Raw genomic sequence first — 20061 nt, forward strand, 5'->3', positions numbered from 1 at the left:
GCAGGGCTCAATCCCATGACCCTGGGATCATGACCTGAGCCGGGATCAAGAGTCAGACGTTCACCTGACTTGAGCCACCCAGGTGCCCCATGAAGTATTAAATAGCTTTTGTTTTTATCACTTAAACTGTCTTCTTTAATCATTTCTTAATAGCAAGTTTGATGTTTATAATGCAATATTGTTGTCTCTAATCACTACACTGTGCTCCAGGTTATTTGTCTACTGGTTTGCAAGTTTGTATCTTTATGCAACATCTCCTTTCCTTCCCCATCCCCATAGTAAAGCTTTACAGTAATCCTAGGGCAGCAGGAGCAAGGGGAAAGGGGAAGCCAGGCAGGAGAGAGGGAGAGAAATATAAAGTGGCACATCACCAAGAAAGCATGGCTTAGGCAGTTGGGACCAGTGGCGTGGGACATCTTCCAGATCGGCCTTTCAGATACCCACAGTGATTTGGAACCAAATCTGGAGAAGCTTGAGGGAAAGGGGAGGAGGGAGGAGTATTTAAGTTTGCTTCCCTTTCGTCTTTTGATTTTCATGGACCAAAGGTCACCCCATGGGCGTTTAAGTCCCTCTGCACTTTCGGGTTGTGTTACCTAAGTTCTAGAAAGTCAGATCCCAAACAGAACTGTACATTGTTTCAAGGAAAAAGTGAAACAGAGGCTGTGGCCTCGGTGGCTTGGCTTGGCTTGTGGCTGTGTCCTGTTGTTGCTGTGGCTCACTCAGGGCCCACAATGAAGGCTTTGCAGAAACCCACGTTCATGGTAGGCATGTTGAGAGACCCAGCACTGTTGAACCAGTGTTGACCCGGTGGCTGGATCTTCTGGGAACAAATGGCTGGAATCCGCTGGGAGTGAGCGAATCTGGGAAGGTTTGTAAACTGAATGAGAGACACCAAAATAGCCAATAACCACACCTGGAAAGCAAACAAAATTACGCAAAGGAAAGTGAACCAAAACAAGCTGTTTTGCCGTCAACGTTTTGACGTGTCAAGTAAAAAACAAATCTGGACTTAGTAAGGAGAGACTTAACTTAAACGTTATTGCAATGGGGGGAAGAGGCTGTTGTGATGGGGAGAACCCTCTGACCATAAGATCTGCAAATGTCTCAGGAGTCAGGCCATACGACTTTTCTTTTATAGACGGGAGTAAACAGAACTAGAAAGAACTGGGTGTGAGCATTTGGAGTGGGTAGGAAAACAAGATCGGAAAATGTTTTACCCTGAGACGGGTCTATTCAGCTGGAGAGGCCAGCTGTGTGCTGGCTCAGGCTGAGGGTGGTGGACCAAAGTTCAGGCACCTGGGGAAGGAGCAAGTGTTAAGCAAAGTTTGGTTAACAAGCATTTTGTTCCAGCTGATCTGTAGAGACCAGAAGTTCAGCTAATCATTTATGAAGCAAAGAATGGGAACCTTTTCTTTCCGGCCTTGTCATAGGTAAATGTGGGGGGTGTGGGGGGGGGGTGGGGAGACATCTGTGAGTCTTATCTGTGTCATATAAGGAAGGGTGGTTATTTCAATAAGTCATTTCCCAGAGCACCAAAGGTGCGAGGACCTTAACCATAGCTGTTTTCCAAGATCACAGAGCTCAGGTAAAATCCACCGTTGTTAGACCTAACAGACTGACAATACGAGAAAGAATAATAATAACACAGTACTGACAGGTGTAGGTGTATGGGGGGAATGGACACGCTTACAAAGTTGTAGCTCTACAGATTGACACAGACCCTGCAAACTTTTAAATGTGATGTACTAGCTCTTCAACCCATCCTTCTCACCTTTAGAAGTCTATACTGAGGAAATGGTTGGGCAACTATAATGAAATGACCTATATTACAGTATTATTATATATGCAATAATATTATACACATATGCACAATATACATACATATATAAACAATAATATGTATAATAATATTATAAAATATTCCATTATATATATCCTTTGGTCTTTATAGTTGAAGAGAGAATGTTTTCCATAAATTCTATTTGTGGTGAGATTATTCTGGAACGCAGTCTTTGAAAGTTTAAATATCAAAGTATATTAGAAACCATAGTAATAAAAATAGTATGGCATTGTCATAAAAAGAGATACATAGATCAATGGAACAGAATACAGAGCCCAGGGATAAACCTATGCATATCTGATCGGTTAATTTATGACAAAGGAGCCAAGAACATACAATAGGAAAAAATAATTTCTTTAACAAATTGTGTTAAGTAAACTGAAGAACCACATGCAAAATATTGAACATAAGACCTGAAACCATAGAACTTCTAGAAGAAAACATTGGGAGTAAGCTCTTAGGCATCAGTCTTGGATTTGACACCAAAGGCAACAAAAGCAAAAATAAACAAGTGGGACCACATCAAACTAAAAAGCTCCTGGACAGCAGGGGACATCATCGATAAAACAAAAAGGCAAACTATGGAATTGAAGAAGATATTTGCAAATCATGTATTTGACAAATGGTTTAATATCCAAAAATTACAAAGAACTCATATGACGATAGCAAAAAGATAATCCAACTTAAAAATTGGCAGAAGACCTGAATACACAGTTTTCCAAAGAAGACACATATATAAGTATATGAAGTGCAGATATTTTTAATCATCAGGGAAATGCAAATCAAACCCACAATGACCTATCTTCTTACTCCCGTTGGGATGGCTATTATCAAAAATCAAGAAATAGCAAATATTAGTGAGGATATAGAGAAAGACAACCTTCATGCACTGTTGGTGGGAATGTAAATTGATGCAGCTACTATGGAAAATAGCATGGAGGGTCCTCAAAAAATTAAACAAAACTACCATATGATCCACTGATGCTACTTCTTGGTATTTATCTGAAAGAAACAAAGTCACTGGTTTGAAAAGATATCTACATACTCACGTTCACTGCAGCATTATTTACAATAGTGAAGACAGGGAAATGACCTAATTGTTCACTGATAGATGAATGCATAAAAAAACTGGAATACACACACACACACACACACACACACACACACACACATGCCCGCAGGCACACACACATGCACAGTGAAATATTATTTAACCATAAAAAGGAAGGAAATTCTGCCATTTGCAACATGGATGGAACTTGAGGGCACTATGACTATGCTAAATGAAATAGATCATATAGAGAAAGACAAAACCTGTATGTCACATACATAGAATTGAAAACAAACAAACAAACAAACTTGAAGGTACAAACAATAGGTTGGTAGTTGCCAGAGAACAGATTGGTGGTGGCCAGAGGGAGGGGAGGGGGTAGGGGGTGGGCAAAATGAGTAAAGGTGGTCGAAAGTTATAAACTTCTAGTTATAAAATGAATAAATCCAGGGAAGAGTGGTTACTATTATTAATAATACTGTATTGTATATTTGAAAGTTGCTAAGAGAGTCCATGTTAAAAGTCCTCATCACCATTATGTTGTATACCTAGAATTAACACCATCTTAATGTCAATTATATCTCAATTTAAAAAGCAATATGGTGTTAAAGATTGGAGTAAAGATTATTGGAGATTGTAAAAAAAGTGTAAATATTAAAAATAGTGAAGGACTTCCTACAGTAGTCAGCTCATCTATAGTTTAGGAGATAATCAGCTGAGTCTTGGCTTTGAATTCTCCCGGTTATGAGTTCCAATGTCTCTTCTCAAAACTTGCTAAACCACTCTTTCTCCAACTTCCTTTTTCCTTCCTGAAGTCATCAGTATGATTTTCAGTGCCTCCCTTTTCACAAGCCACTGAAATGAGGAAGACGGAGATAAAAGGCCACTACCAAGTCCTTGTCCTCAGATAGCTTACGGAAAGAGTGGAAATCTAGGACAGGTTCATACAAATCCTACTTCTGCACCTTACTCTCTGTGAATCCTGGGAAGTGAGTCAAAGCCCCTACCTCCATTTTCATGCGTCAGGTAGAAATGATAACATTGCCTCATAGAATTGTGATGATTAAACGAGTTAACAATGAAAAGATGCTTTTGTGAGAGTGCCTAGCACAGGGTAAGTGTTAATTTTCACTATTGCAGGAATTGTGGGCCAGAAAAAACACTGTGCACGGCTGGTGACCTTGCTTTAGGAGGGACCTCATGAAGAGATGTTTGTGGTGCTGGGCTGCGAAGGAGGGAGAATTACCATCCTTTCCTCTGTCTTCTTCTCATTACCCCTTCCCTCCATCTCTGGTCCTTCCCATTTCCTCTCATCTTACATGGTCTCAGCCTGTTTTCCATTTAAACATTTCTTGGGTTTCACTGAAGTTGCACGATCAATGACAAGGCTACATATAAATGCATTACAGCTTTCCGTTTGGTTGATTATCGTGAAATTATTAAGGAGATTCAGTGAGCAGTTAGGATCTTACCTGTTTTAGTTGGAAGAGTAGCAGCTGTCCTTCATAAGGCATCTGCACCCTATGTGTAAATGGGACCATAAAACATTAGGGGGGTGGATCTATCTGGAGTCAGTGAACGACATCTTGGGGTGCTTTATTTCACCTGTCACAAACACTGCAATGACAGCAAACCCTAAGACACACTGTCAAGTAAAAGCAAAAAGCACCAGAAACAGCCACACAATTACAAATCCACAGGCATATAACCTGTCCTTTAGTTATGCAAGTGACCAGGTGAAGCTCAGAGAGTTTGGCGATGTGTGCAGGGTCACAGAAACGGGAAGCTTAAGTGCCACTCATCCATCCTTCCTAACTCAATTCAGAGTCTCTACCTGGAGAACTTTCTAAGGTAAATGCCATCAAACTGGCTCTCCCCAAGGCCCTCCCCTACCCCCCTCTACATCTCTGGGAGTGCTCGTCTGAGTCTCTCTTTCCAGAGTTCTTATCTCAGAGCACTGTAATTGTTTACTTGGCCTCTCCCAAACTCAACTATGAACTTATTCAAGTTAGGGATTGTGGCTTTTATCTGCGTTCTTAGCACCTCGCACGGATGCCTGGCACTAGAAGGTGCTCAGCAAGTCTGAGTGGAATGAATGGACGTGATTTTTTCTGACCTAAATTTAGAGTTCTGTCCTTGACCACTGTGCTGATTCCCCTGGAGCAGTGTCTCTCAAAAAAGGGGTCTGTAGAAGAATGACAGAATTGTGTGGGATGCTTGGTTGAAGAAGCATATTTCGGGTTTTACTTCAGTGCTAGAGAGAGGATGGAACTTTGGGGTGTAGCAACTGGAGAGCTTAAGAACCTCACATGATTCTAATGAGGACCAAAGTTTGAAAAATTGTCCGTTTCTATGGAGGGCTGGCTTGGAAGAGAGAGTGGAGATAGCCACCTACCTGACAAGCTTTCAAAGTGTTTGGTGTGGGGCTTATTTTGCAGGGATGGGGGGAAGGGGCTAATTTTGTTGGCAAAGGGGCTCATTTTTAAAGAGATACTTCCTTCTGGGCATTTACCGACTCAGCTTTTGTTTGGGCTGCCCAGTACTGTTCAGAGTGACCGCTAAGGGGCAGCAGAGTATGGGGGGAAAAAATGAGAGCGTCGTAAAAGAGAATGGAAACCTCACTTTTGAAATAGTTCCGTAAGAAAGACAGGGCATTCAGCCATCAGAAAGAATGAAATCTTGCCATTTGCAACAACATGTATGGAGCTAGGGTGTATGATGCTAAGCAAAATAAGTCAGTCAGAGAAAGACAAATACCGTATGATTTCACTCATATGTTGAATTTAAGAAACAAAACAGATGAACACATGGGAAGAAAAAAAAGAGAGACAGAGAGGGGAACAAACCACAAGAGACTCTTAATGATAGAGATTGGATTGAGAGTTGATAGAAGAGGTAGGTGGGGGGTGGGCTAAATAGGTGATAGGTGCTAAGAAGGGCACTTGTTATGATGAGCCTGGATATTATATGTAAGCGATGAATTGCTAAATTCTAGTCCTGATACCAATATTACACTATATGTTAAATAACTAGAATTTAAGTAAAAATTTGAAAAAAAAAAAACATGCCAAGAGGTAATGAGTTAATATGCCCCATTCCCCTTCACATTTTTACCTATTATTTTGGGGATCCAATTTTCAAGCGTAATAATTTATATTACTATTAAGTATATGACTTCTAGATTATAAATTAAATCCTCTCCAAACCAAGAATATAGTGTTTAGAAACACAGTTTTGTCTTAAAATCAAAGAAACTGTCTCAACTGACGATATGTTGGACACCGATAAGTCAAGAAACGGAAATTTTTTTAATGGCTGAAAAAAACCCTATAATATCATTTGAACTATGTGACGGAAAATATTGCATCAATAAGATTTTGGTCCAGAGAGAATCTAATAATGGAAATTTCGTCATTATACCTGATTTGTTCCATGCTCTACAAAATAAATCTAGCATCTTGGAAAATTTTATTCAGGCCATAATGTGGAATTGTAAAGTCATTCACTGACTTGTAATTTTATGGTGTTATAGTGACTCTCAGTAGATGTCTGACACATAGTATATTCATAATAAGTAATCATTCCCTTAGCACCGTCAGTTTCCTCAGCGATTGATGATGACATATGATGGTCCCCAATAACACTTGCTAGCCTTTTGCTTCTACAAAAATCTATCCATTTGTCCAGTGGACAAGTCCCAGGTTGTTTGTCCATAGGCATCTCAGCTTCAACAAACCCCACCTGAAAATCCCCTGCCCTCCCCAGCTCCTACCCCAACTTTCTCCTCTGTGGGTAATCTAAGCCCCAAAGCAAGCAATCACCCTGGAATTCTCATTTTTTCTCATTCTCATTTCTCATTTTAAGTGGTTTTATGGAGAAATTCAACTAATTAGAAAGGTTTAGGGTAAGCAGGAGATCTCTAGGAAGATTCTTGAGCTCCAAAAACTACCAGGCATAAAAGGAGATGGGGGGGGGGGGGCGGCGCCTGGGTGGCTCAGCTGGTTATGCATCTGACTCTTGATTTCAGCTGAAGTCATGATCTCAGGGTCATGAGATCAAGCCCCCAAATCTCTAGGAAGGCTGGAGAACCAGATTCAGAGAGGAACCAGAGGAAGATTCCTCTGCAGGAATTTTCTTTCTCAGCTGGCCTCTGCCACCCTATTAATGGAACAACATTATCTCCTGCTCTTTGGACTCTACTGCAGCTGCTGTGAAGAATCTCTTATCCGAGTTCTGAATGGATATGTGCATTCACCCTTTGGGCATTGGTGTAAGGAGAGGGTCATATCACAGCTGTTGATTTCCCCTAGCTTGGTATTGTCACAATAGGAAGAATATTTGAATACTGGGCATTCAAATTAATACATGTCGCCTACAGTCAACATTCTCTTTTCCCCATACTTACATTTTCAAGTGCTTCTTTTTCTCTTCACATAGTATTCCTTATATAACCCCACACACATTCACCTCTTACCCAAGTGGCAACTCGGTCCTCTTAATTATTGCTTCCAGCTCCAAGTTTATGATTTCTGGATGGCATACAATCCTCTCTCAATGTCCAATAGCTTACAGAGTAAATTATAAAGTTAAACACCACTAATACACCCTATGTAAAGTAGTGAGATAGAGGGAGATAAAAGAAATGAAAAAGGGAATTATACTATACATGTTTTAAAATTAAGATACTGGGAAAATTATGTTAAGTGAAACAATCCCCTTTTCTACAATTGATCATGGGGTTGTAGTTGACATATGTTGTTTTGTTTTTTTTTTTTCCCACCACTGATTTCGTCCTCCTTTGCCTTTGGCCAGTACCTTCGCTGTTAGGTTTATTTACTCAGTGGGGGTGCTTCATTTCTGAGCAAATCGAGCCTTTAGAAATCCTACCTTTATTTGACTAAGTTATTTCTTTAACCTTTGCCACTGGTCAAGAGTTCCAGCCATATCATTTACTGTGCTCACTGCACGGGACAGCCCAGGGTTACTGCTGCAGGAGCAAATATCCTAACCTCCTTTTTTTTTTTTTTTTTTTAGGTTTATTTATTTATTTTTGAGAGAGAGAGAGAGCACAAGCAGAGGAGGGGCAGAGAGAGAGGTAGAGAGAGAATCCCAAGCAGGCTCCATCCACACTGTCAGCATGGAATCTGACGTGGGGCTCGATCTCATGACTGTGAGATCATGACCTGAGCCAAAATCAAGAGTCAGATGCTTAACCAGCTGAGCCACCCAGGCGCCCCCCTAATCCCCTTTTATGCCTGGTAGCTTTCAGAGCCCAAAATGACCAGATAACAATCTCAGCTTTGAATTAAATGATTACTCACGTTTGTTGAAATTAATATGGAAGGATTCTTCTATTGAATGATACATCTCCAAGCTCTCAAGGGCCACAGTGATTATTATGGGAAGAAGCAATTTTCAAGTGGATGGTCACGGAAGTACCTCTCACATCAGGTGCTTGATAACAAGATGGACACTTAGGCTCAAGTTTACCTAGTTTCTTAGGTAAAAGCTAAGAAACCGTGGTGATTTCTTTTCTCTGCTTCACAGTTACATAACTAACTTTGCTTTTGTAATTTTGTATTCTTTTTCTAAAGGAAGATCCTGTCCATGAATGTTCCATCTACCTCTTAACATCTTTGCACCTCATTTCTGCCTTATTCATGCATTCTTTCCTAATACTGTCTCAATTTTTAGATATTAAAATGACATTTGGTTGAATTCTGGCAATTGCTAATGGCTTTCACTATATGGTCACTGAATATACCTACAATGCCTAGGTTCCTTACATGAAATTCTGGTTCTGTTGGTGTAGGATTATATTCTGGGCACCCGAAAAACCACTTCGAAGTCAATTTTGGGTAGAAGCACAATTACCCTTTCCCTTTCTCTGGTTTCCTAAGTTCCTCCATGATTCACAGCCCTGCCTCTCGGATGGGGCAAACTATTCCTCCCTATTCTACAACCGTAGCCACTCAGATAGACTCATTTTACGTTCTCTGTTGTTCACAGAGAAATCATGAAGTTGCAGAAATACGAGTGAAGATGTGAAGTGTTGTGCTTCGGGGGTGTAAAAGGTAGCATTATGTTAAAATGAGATGCATCTCAAGGCTTTCTGCACTTACAGTGGCGGTGTGAACAGGAGAGGTTGGTTCACTCAGGCAGGACACCAGAACCACTGCTGGTATAGAGGTTTTCTATGGGCAAGGTGGTGGGGGGTTGAGAGTGGCTTGCGCATGATGATGAATAAAAAGGAAGCTACTAAAGGTCCAAGTTTTCAAAATTGTGTTTTGCAAAAGAAAGTTTTTATTTGGAAATAATTTTACACCCGCAGAGAAGCTGTGCAAAGTTGTACAAAGCACACTTACGTACTCTTTATCTGGGTTCACCTAGGAAAATTTTGCCCTGTTTGCTTTGACATTTGCCCTCTCTCTCACCTTCTTTATCGGTATGAGAATATAATTTTCTTCCTGAACCATCTCAGAGTACGTTGTATACATCATGGCCCATTAGCCCTAAACATCTCAGTAATTCAATACCGACACAATACTTTTACCATCTACCACTCATACTTCCATTTTGTCGATTGGCCCAGTAATACATTCCATTCTAAAACCACACATTTCCTTTAGTTGTCTTGCCCTTCAGTCTTCTTTATTCTGGAAAGGTTCTTCAGTCTTCTATCACACAAACATTTTTGAAGACTATAACCTTCCCTCCTCCTGCCTTTCAAAAATAGAATGTTTCTCAACTTGGTATTATCTGAAATTTCTTCATGATTAGATTCTGGTTACGCATTCCTGACTGGAATGCCGTATACGTCTTATCGTGTGCCTCTCAGAATATCTCTCCAGAGGTATATGTGGCCATGTCCTCCTCAATCAACATCATTAGTGATGTTGATTTGATTACCCAGTCAAGGTTTTATTTGGTTTCTTCACTGGATAGCTACTATTTTTATTTCTCTTGCAACTAATAAGGAGTCAGTAGGAGATGACATTTTATACCATATAAATACCAGATTCTCATCAAAATTCTTCTCCCCTATTCTAAGATTTAGCATCAATAGATGATTCTTGCTTTAGTCAATATTAATGTGATGCTTCCAAAATTATGATGTTCCAGCTCTAGCACTTTCTCTCTCTATGTCAGTTGTGCTTGGTATTCTACTATAAGGAAGAGCCCTTCTTTATCTATCTATCTATCTATGTATCTATCTATCTATCTATCTATCTAATCTATCTATCATTAGCATGGCTTTATAGATTCCCTTTCCCCATACAACACACCCATTTACAACCTTTTATTCTCCCTCATTATTTTGGCACACAAATTATCCAAATTTGACTAGTGGGAGTCTATTCAAGTTAGCAACAGTGTCTTTGTAAAATGCCAACATTAAAAAAAAAATCTCTGTCTTAGTTTCTGATATAAAAATATATTCCAGTTTATTCCTATACCTTCCCTGTCCCATCACTTGGATGAACCATGTTTTTTTGAAGCTCTATTTCATTTTACTGGCGAAAAGTATTAAGCACAAAGATGTGGGTCTTAGGAGTACTCGTTACTTCTCAAGGGTCTTTGCTTCTATGGAAGGACACATTTTAAGACCTTCTATAGGACTGAAATCTGTTATTCTAAGGTCCGAGTATGAAGGCCTGAAGAAGGGCTCAGGGTTTTTGTTTTTTTTTTTCACAGTAGAAGCATTACTTGGACACCAATGAAATGGCGGGGGGGGGGGGTGGTTAAAGGTTGGGGAGGATATTATCTTTTACATAGACACTCAGACTTTCAGGTAGGGCATCATCTATGGTGGCAATGGTAAAATTCCTTTAGTCAGATTGAGAATAAAATAAGAGATCTGGTAGACTTTATCAGGATAGCTGAGGAAGAAGAAGAAAATACAGAGCATGTCAAATGGAGATTTTATTGGGTAGACTAACTTGTGAGTACATGGATGCACTCAAGTGGGGAATCCCAGGAGTAAAGATGGGACATAGATTTATGCCATCAAACCAGTGAGGGCCTAAATAAAGCATTAAACTGAGAAATAAAAGGAAAAATGAATTGACTTAAAACACCCAGAATGGCAAAGCCTGAAAACACCATGGGTGTATACCCCCGCCTCCCACACCCCCCACACCGACATACCCCTGTACACAAACACTTAAAATTTACAGACCAGTGATTTCTACTACCTGGAGAGTATAGATAAATAGATAAAAGGTAAACACACCTATATGTATGCATATAGCTTTTTCTTTTCTTTTTTTTTTTTAAATTTTTTTAACCTTTATTGATTTTTGAGACAGAGAGAGAGAGAGCATGAATGGGGGAGGTTCAGAGAGAGATGGAGACACAGAATCTGAAACAGGCTCCAGGCTCTGAGCCGTCAGCACAGAGCCCGATGTGGGGCTCAAACTCACGGACTGTGAGATCATGACCTGAGCTGAAGTCGGACGCTCAACCGACTGGGCCACCCAGGCGCCCCATGCATATAGCTTTTTCTAGGATCCTTCACTTTCAACAGAGGTCAGACCTATGATATGGGATACATGGCAATACAAATACTCCACTCTCTAGTTCAAACATTAAGATTTAGATGCAAGATTATACCTTTTCATGATTAAATAAAGTAAAAATTAATTATTCACTGTTACTTGGTGAGATCTGCAAACTGTTTTAAGACTGTGTGTCTCAGGATTAAAAGAAAAACTCTCAGATACCTAAAGAAAGAAACGTATTCTCTATTTGAACTTTGGGTAACTTTGCTTGAATCCATTCCTGCCAGAGACGTGACTAATCTACAAATTAGATCCAGTGTACTGCAGGGAGTGCCTACTTCTCTGTGCTAGTTTTACAACTATACTATTTTTTTTTAAGAATGGGGAGGTGAAGGTCTAGAGGAATTATTGTTTACTTTAATCAATCTTATCATCTAGGGGAATTATTGTTTATTTCAAACAATCTTATCGAATTTAGACATCTGAAACTAGCTATTAGCCTGGAAAATACTTACACACAAATTATATTAGTATCACTTTCTAAGAATAGTTCTGCAAATCATCTCAAGCTGTCCAAACCATGAGTAAATAAAAAAGAAAAAAAAAAAAAAACACCCAAACTCTGAAAATATAAGCAATAGAAGAAGTGTGTTACCTAAGTAAGTTTAGCAAGCTATTATGAACAAATGTTTCCTCAGTCTTCACATGCTATACTATAGGGATTTGGAGGTCATAATTTGAAGACGTAATTTATTTTTCCCTTCTTGAAAAAATGGAGTATAGCTTGTCATTACTGCTGAAGTAGCTACTCAGGGGAGATAACTTAGTGAATATAACTCAACCTTTGGTAGCCTAATTATTTCTCAACTCAGGTGGTTACAGGTGAAATTTCCGAAGGTAAAGTCACACAAAAAAGGGGATTTTTCTAATGATGAGCCAATTACATTTTAATATATATTAATCTATTATTATCTGATATCAATCTAATACCTAAGATGTACATATATATCGTTGGACTAAATGTATTGCCAATTATTTATTTTGTACTATACTTGACTATACTTTAATGGCTTTCTGAAACAAGTTCCCACTCTAAATATATTAAAAACATGGGGATACTTTTTAGAAAGATCAAGGGGTGGTAGTTAACATGCCAAAAAAAAAAAGGTAGAAAATTACTAGCCTCCATTTTAACCGGATATTTTCCCCCTCCTAGACACTCTTGAAATTAACCTCTTCTTGTTTTAAATCGCTTAAATAGGGAATTTGACAACTTTAAAGTAATTCAAACCACAGGGCAATGGTGAACAATTCCGCCCAAGCTGCAGCTGTGGAACTTTGCTATGAGAATGTGAATGGATCCTGCATTAAAACCTCGTACTCACCGGGTCCTCGAGCAATTCTGTACACAGTCCTTGGTTTTGGGGCTGTGCTGGCCATGTTTGGAAACTTACTGGTTATTATTGCTATCCTTCACTTCAAACAGCTGCACACACCTACAAACTTTCTGATCGTGTCCCTGGCCTGCGCTGACTTCTTGGTGGGGGTGACTGTCATGCCCTTCAGCACAGTGAGGTCTGTGGAGAGCTGCTGGTACTTCGGGGAGAGTTACTGTAAATTTCATACATGTTTTGATACTTCCTTCTGTTTTGCTTCTTTATTTCATTTATGCTGTATCTCCGTTGATAGATATATTGCTGTAACCGATCCTCTGACTTATCCAACCAAGTTTACTGTCTTGGTATCAGGCATATGCATTGTTCTCTCTTGGTTCTTTTCCATCACCTATAGCTTTTCCATCTTCTACACTGGGGCCAATGAGGAAGGAATCGAGGACTTGGTTGTTGCTCTCACCTGTGTAGGAGGGTGTCAGGCGCCACTGAATCAAAACTGGGTTCTACTTTGTTTCCTTCTATTCTTTATACCCACTGTCGCCATGGTGTTTATATATGGTAAGATCTTTTTGGTGGCCAAACATCAGGCTAGGAAAATAGAAAGTTCAGCCAGCCATGCTCAGTCTTCCTCAGAGAGTTACAAAGAACGGGTAGCAAAGAGAGAGAGAAAAGCTGCTAAAACATTGGGTATTGCTATGACAGCATTTCTTGTCTCTTGGCTGCCATACATTATTGATGCCGTGATTGATGCTTACATGAATTTTATAACTCCTCCTTATGTTTATGAGATTTTAGTGTGGTGTGTTTATTACAACTCAGCTATGAATCCCTTGATATATGCTTTCTTTTACCCGTGGTTTCGGAAGGCAATAAAACTTATCATAAGTGGTAAAGTCTTAAGGAGAGATTCGTCAACAATCAATTTGTTGTCTGAAGAAGCAGATATAGAGTGACAAGATGGCTGCAGGGATTTGGAAACTAACATGGAATTAAGGTCAAGTGTGAAATTAAGCACTTCAATCAAGAGAGGCAAGTGTTATCATCTGCCAAGTGGGAGGATGTTATATTCAACATTTAGTTGTTCTAAAGCATTTGTTGTCCTTATGTACTTCAGCATTTTTTTTTTTTTGAATTTAGTTATAGACCAAAAAAAAAAAAAAATCCTGATTACTTCCTATTTAGTATTCTTAGTTTTCCTCTATGGGTTTCTAATTTCTATGGTGATTTCTAACATCTTCTCTGAATTTCCTACTTGTTTCTTCAAACAATTTGAAGCTTTGTAGTTTCTCCCACATTCATTACCAATGTTCAGTTGTTCAAAAAACAGAGAAACAAAAGAAGAGTTTCTGCCTAACTTGTAAGTTAGATGTTTTAGGGACAAAAATCTTTTTTTTTTTTCTTTTAAAGTTTATTTATTATTTACTTAGAGAGAGAGAGAGAGAGAGAGAGAGAGAGAGAGCTGGGAAGGGGCAGAGATAAAAAGGAGAGAGAATCTCAATCAGGCTCCACGCTGTGAGAGGGGAGCCCCATGCAAGACTGATGACCTGAGCTGAAACCAAGAGTCGGATGCTTAACCCACTGAGCCACCCAGGCACCCTGGGGCCAAAATCCTCTTTAAAGTATACTTTGTTTGAAAAGTAAATACAAGATTAAAATTCTTGGAACTTTTTTTAGTCTAAAAGGACTTTGTAGAGAGTTGAAATATGGAATTTCCTAGTTACTGAACATTGTGCAAAAAACCCTGGAACTCCTGTGTTTTCTGAACCCTGACAGTGCTTTGTCTCCATTTCACAGAGGCTGCCTTCACAAAAAGCGTGTGTGATGATTATGTGATTACACACTACATCTTACTTTTGGGTAACATAATTTATTACAATCAAAAAGCAGGTGAACAAGAAAATGGTTTCTGGACTTCTTGTTTAGAAATTTGGAGTAAAATATGTATAATTTTCACATTCACAAATGTGTGACTTTTGAGTCCTTTCTTTGCACCAGACACTGTATTTGACATTGGAAATATAAAGCTGAGTGACCCAAATATAACCAAGTATTATTTTGGAATAGCTAACACCCAAACTGGCATTATACATTTTAGGAATAGCTCCAGTTTTCTCATACGATAGCTTGTCTTAGCCACATGAATTTTTAAAAATATATGTTTATTTATTTTTGAGAAAGAGAGAGACAGAGAGAGACAGAGACAGAGTGTGAGTGGGGGAGGGGCAGAGAGAGAGGGAGACACAGAATCCGAAGCAGCCTCCAGGCTCTGAGCTGTCAGCCCAGAGGCTGACGGGGGGCTCGGACCCACGAACGGTGAGATCACGACCTGAGCTGGAGTCGGACGCTTAACTGACTGAGCCACCCGGTTGCCCCTTAGCCACATGAATTTTAATTCATTTTAACTAAAAGAATATATGTTGACTATTTTAAGGTAGAGTTAAAATTTGAAAGAAACTAGTAATAGGGTGATTCGCCTTCTCAAATCTTTGATTCACAGCCTTAAATCTTTGCTTATTTTCACAGACTGTTCTCTACAAATCTGTTTTATGAAATGAAAAGAAGAGATAGCTAAGTAAATAGAGGTACATAAACTTTACATGTTACAGATTTTGTAAATAAATTTGTTTGGAAATATTTTATATGAAATTAAGCTGTTTCATATTGGCATGTTAATATCTTTCAGACAGAGCTCAGAGAATTTGGGGGGAAGTTAAAGATAACTTAAAGAGGATGAAAGGAATACGAATGAATGCCTTTGTAGCATAGTACCTGTTTGTGATTGAGATGGTAAAGTCAAGGAACAAGTGTATTGACCACCTTTCAAAGGCTCACAGCTCAGGTGCCCCGCCCACATTCCTTCCCTTTGATGGTGAGTCAGGAATGTTGTCTTCATAGAAACGTGTCCTTCTCTCAAGTGCAAGTGTAAACTTACACTGACACTCATAAACAATAAGAAAAATCAATCAGGGAGGCTTAAAAATATATACTAGACTTCTGGTCACTCGCACTATGTAGAGTGTAATCTTTAGATAAAATTACAGAAATTCTGTCCAGTGATGTTTTGAAGCTGTTGTACATATCGGTAAATGGAGAATAATACTTCAAATGTGCTCTCTCTTGTTTATTTTTCTATTCTTCTTGTAGGAAGCTTTTTATAAAAAAATAATACTGACTTATTTTCCCCCAAACGAACTAGACCATTGCTATAGCATTACTCCCCTCCTCTACACCTCAATTATTTATACAAGTAAGCTATTAATTTCTTGGCTAGCTGCATACCAAATGGCATCAGGGCCATCGATCCATTCGAAACAAGACACATTGGCGATGGGAAACAGGCTTCATTCTGCAAGACTGTCCTCAGAGTAAAACCTGACCTTGACACTTGTTCCTGAGCTGCGTCTCTTAATCCTAATGAGCTCTGGTTCCCAAGTTGTCTGCTTCAGCCAACGGGAGGCAGCAGAACTCTTGCAAAGAACTAATTAGACCACTTATGCCCCATGTTGTAGGGCACATAAATACAATGTATGTACTACTATTTAAAATACGTGTTTATTTTTAATTCATAAACTAAAAATTCACATAAAAGCCTTACTGAATCCATAATAGCTTTTGTCCACATGTATTTTTCTCAATTTAGTAAATCCTGAAAGTACGGCTGCTACATTGTATAAGGTTTTGTATAATTAAAAAAAGAAAAAAGTTGAAATGGAGAGCTCAGACATTGAAAGTCACAGAACAATAGCTGTGGTTCAGGTGATCATCAATTAGGACATCAGGAATAAATGAGGAAATGCCGTGACAGCAGTGCCCAGTTGCACTGCTGGCTCTCTGAAAGCACCTAGTCCTGGTCTACGCTGTCTTTGTAATGTGTTATTGACGGATTATTCACAGCCCTGCCACTTACTGATAAAGTTGCCCTAAACCCACCCAACATAATATTTTCTGATTAGAAATCAGAGCTCATGCAGGAATAACTGCAGGGTTCTGTGGAATGAACCACTTAGCTGGTTCAGAAAATGACGTAAGGTCAAAATAAACCCTTCATGGAGAATAACTTCTCTAAGTGTGTTCATAAGAGTCAAGGAAGGCAGAAATTTAAAAATCTGAATCAAAAACTACATATATCTACATAAATAAAAGGACATGTGTATAAACTGCTTACCTTGCTTTCCTATTATGTGGATTATGAGGAGTATTTTGTTTTTCTTGCTACTATTAGTCATAGGAATAATTAATGAGGAAACCAGCTCTGCAGAAATTATATGCACTAAGTGCTGGAGCTACGTATTTAGACCTCTGTCTGTCAGCCTTCAAAGTCAATGCTTTCCTACCATTGTGACCCAGCCAGAAAAACTAACAATATGTCTCAGAAATGAAAACGCATGAACTATCTTCCCAAGCATTGCTTGGGTGCTGACATATTTATTGTGTTCAAACACACACACACACACACACACACACACACACACAGCCCAAGTGTAAAGATAAGCCCTCAACTATGTCTCATGCCAAAGGACAAATTTCATTAGCTTCTGAGGTTTGTACTAAGCTAAGGAGTATAGACCATTTCAAAGGTAAGAACGGATAAGATCCTTGTTATGACTCATCCTGGTTGCATTTACGGGACAGACAAATTCCACTTGAGTCCCCAGCCTGCCCTGTCTCTACTTTCTACCATCTCCTAGGAGCTCCCTTTCACTGCTGGCTGGGAACAACTATTTGTGCTGTGTCCTTTCCCACCAGTAATTTGAGCTCCTAAGCAATAACCATCGGCTAAGTTAATTTAATTGTTCACATTCGAGCATTTACAATAAAACATACTATTCTCAGAGTTTCCCTTTGGAGTGGATGAAGGCCCAAGAGACACTTTAGGGGACATTCAGAGAGAAGTACTTTAGAAAAAGAATAAAATGCTAATGAAGAGTGAAGTTCAGGTAGAATAACTTTTTGGTGTCCTTCAATTAATATAATTAGTCAAAACAAAAGTCTTCCTATTGAGAAGATTTTCATCCCTGGGCCAACGCAAGTCTGTAAGGCCACTGCCGTCTATTTTTGGTTTGCACCCACAGACTGAGACAGCTTATCCATAAACCAGGCTAGATCTTTTCATCCTCTTCAGTTTGCTGAAATGTGAGACGGAAGGGACACTGGTGCAACTGTGGTGGGTGACATGGGCTCCAGGCTCATGCTGTCCGGCTTTGCTCAGTCTTGGTTCTGGGTGTATAGTTTCCATTTCACCAAGAATTTGCCAGACCCACCCAACTTTATGACTTTGAAGATTCAAGAAGACCTACATAATCATGGCTAGTAAGACACAGATGATCACTTGGTATCACAATGTCAAGTGTCCCATCACTATTTGGCCTCTATAGCACCCAAAGAGCCATCTTTCAAAAGGTGTTTTATCCTTCGCTTTAAATAGCATAGCCTTGCTCAGAACCCCAGAGGAATGCATTATAGTTCTCCCACTGAAAACTTCCATAAAATCTAAACTGCATTTTTTTTTTTTTTTACCATTATGAACACCTCTAGCACCACTAGGCCACTAAATTGCATGGCAATTAACTGTAGCCCAGACCCAGACTCCAATCCCTATACAAATCTGGCAGACTTTTTTGTTACTCAGTATATGGACCCGAACAGTATTCCTAAGGGTGGAATAAGTTGTTTTGGATCCCGAAGAAGTCCACCAGGTAATGTGCTTCCTTCTTTGCCATTGAAAACACAAGATTGTGCGCCGTCCAATCCGAACCTAACCCATCATCTTTCCTCACCAAATGTCGTCTTTCTTCTACACACTGTATGTTTCCTGTTGGCAAGTTAAAAATCTAGGGGTCATCCGTGTTTCCTGCCTCCATCATACATCCCTGGAGCCCTACATTCTTTCAGCCTTTCAATTGTGTGTTTCACATTTTCGGAAAGCAGGGAGGCAAAGTTACTGAATTAGAGTGGGATGGAATCAAGTCAGGTTTGAGAATATAAAGAGAAGATAAGATAGTATCACCGAGAGGAATTTGGTGGATGATCAGTTGAATAATTGTTTTCATGTCACACCTTTAATATCTGTTCTGTTCTTATTCCAATATATTTTATTTATTTATTTATTTATTTATCTATTTATTTATTTACTTTTGAGACAGAGAGAGCAAGTGGGGGAGGGACAGAGAGAGAAGGAGAGAGAGAATCCCACAGAGGCTCTGTGCTGTCGGTGTGGAACCTGGGCTCCATCCCAACCAAGTGTGAGATCGTGACCTAGACCAAAACCATGAGTCAAACTCTCAACAAACTGAGCCACGCAGGAGTCCCAATATACTATATCCTAAGTGACAGATCATATTTGTGTTTTCCAAGTCTTAAATATATTGTTGTGGAGGACAGAAGTGTTTAGCACTTCTTACTAGCCTTATAAGATCAAAGGTAGCTTATTTCCTCAGACCCGAAATCTTTTTATGTAGCTTTCAGTATCTTCAATTTCCTACTTGAGCTCCCTAAATTCCTGTTAATATTGCAAGGGCAACGTCTGTGTCAGGAAAGGCTGTTACTATTGGAACTCCCTAGCTCTCAGCTCCTGCGCCTTCCCATCTGGCAGTTTCACTGTCACCCCCGTTGGATTTTCTTTGCTTCATCATTTAATTGCTATTGCAGAGCTCATTTAATCTCTGAAATGAAATAGGCAGGGCCCTTCTTTGGGCTCATGAACAGCCCAGTGGCACAGAACTCTGCTATTGGGGTTTGATGTCTGTTTTTTGTCATCTTGAAATGTTCAAAAATTTTATCTTTGACTTGGAGTTTGTATGTAAAGTCCTAAGACACAACACAGCATGCATGGGGGGCTTGGAACCTCAAAACACATTACATGCGATTATCCTGCATTATACAACTTCCCCTGCTCCCTTGGACTAGTTCTTGGCCGCCTGTCCCCCAGCCCCTCCACCACCGGCACCTTCAACTTGGTCCAGCCTCCCCTTCCTCACCCTGACCTACTAAGACTGCCCTCTTGGAGGACCAGATACAGGGCAGGGAGGGTTGAAGCAAGATGGCGCTCCATGGTCTTAGGGTAAGTCACCGCAGTTGTTATCCCATCCAGGCTGGTAGGTCCACAGCACATTAGAAGGGTGCCACAGCAAGTGCAATCCTTTTACCCACCCTCAGCCCACGTTTTGAGTGGGGCCCGATGTGGAGGTTACAATCCCGAGGGTATCAGCAATCTGCCTTTGGTTGAGGTGGCAGGCCCCGGGGGAAGGGCAGATGCCTTCCTCGGCTTCCTAGACC

At 39.8% G+C, this 20061-nt stretch overlaps 2 protein-coding genes across 3 annotated transcripts in view; both read left to right on the forward strand.

Annotated features, from left to right (window-relative positions):
* Positions 1 to 20061, forward strand: part of LOC102949781 (trace amine-associated receptor 8) — a 45885-nt gene that overhangs the window by 12826 nt on the left and 12998 nt on the right. The window lies entirely within an intron of this gene.
* On the forward strand, positions 12693 to 13836 carry TAAR9 (trace amine associated receptor 9). Its single transcript, XM_007078765.2, has one exon. It carries the CDS (start codon positions 12693 to 12695, stop codon positions 13737 to 13739), a length of 1047 nt encoding a protein of 348 aa, XP_007078827.1. The 3' UTR covers positions 13740 to 13836.

Source organism: Panthera tigris, chromosome B2 (assembly GCF_018350195.1).
Source record: "Panthera tigris isolate Pti1 chromosome B2, P.tigris_Pti1_mat1.1, whole genome shotgun sequence".
Lineage (NCBI taxonomy): Eukaryota > Metazoa > Chordata > Mammalia > Carnivora > Felidae > Panthera > Panthera tigris.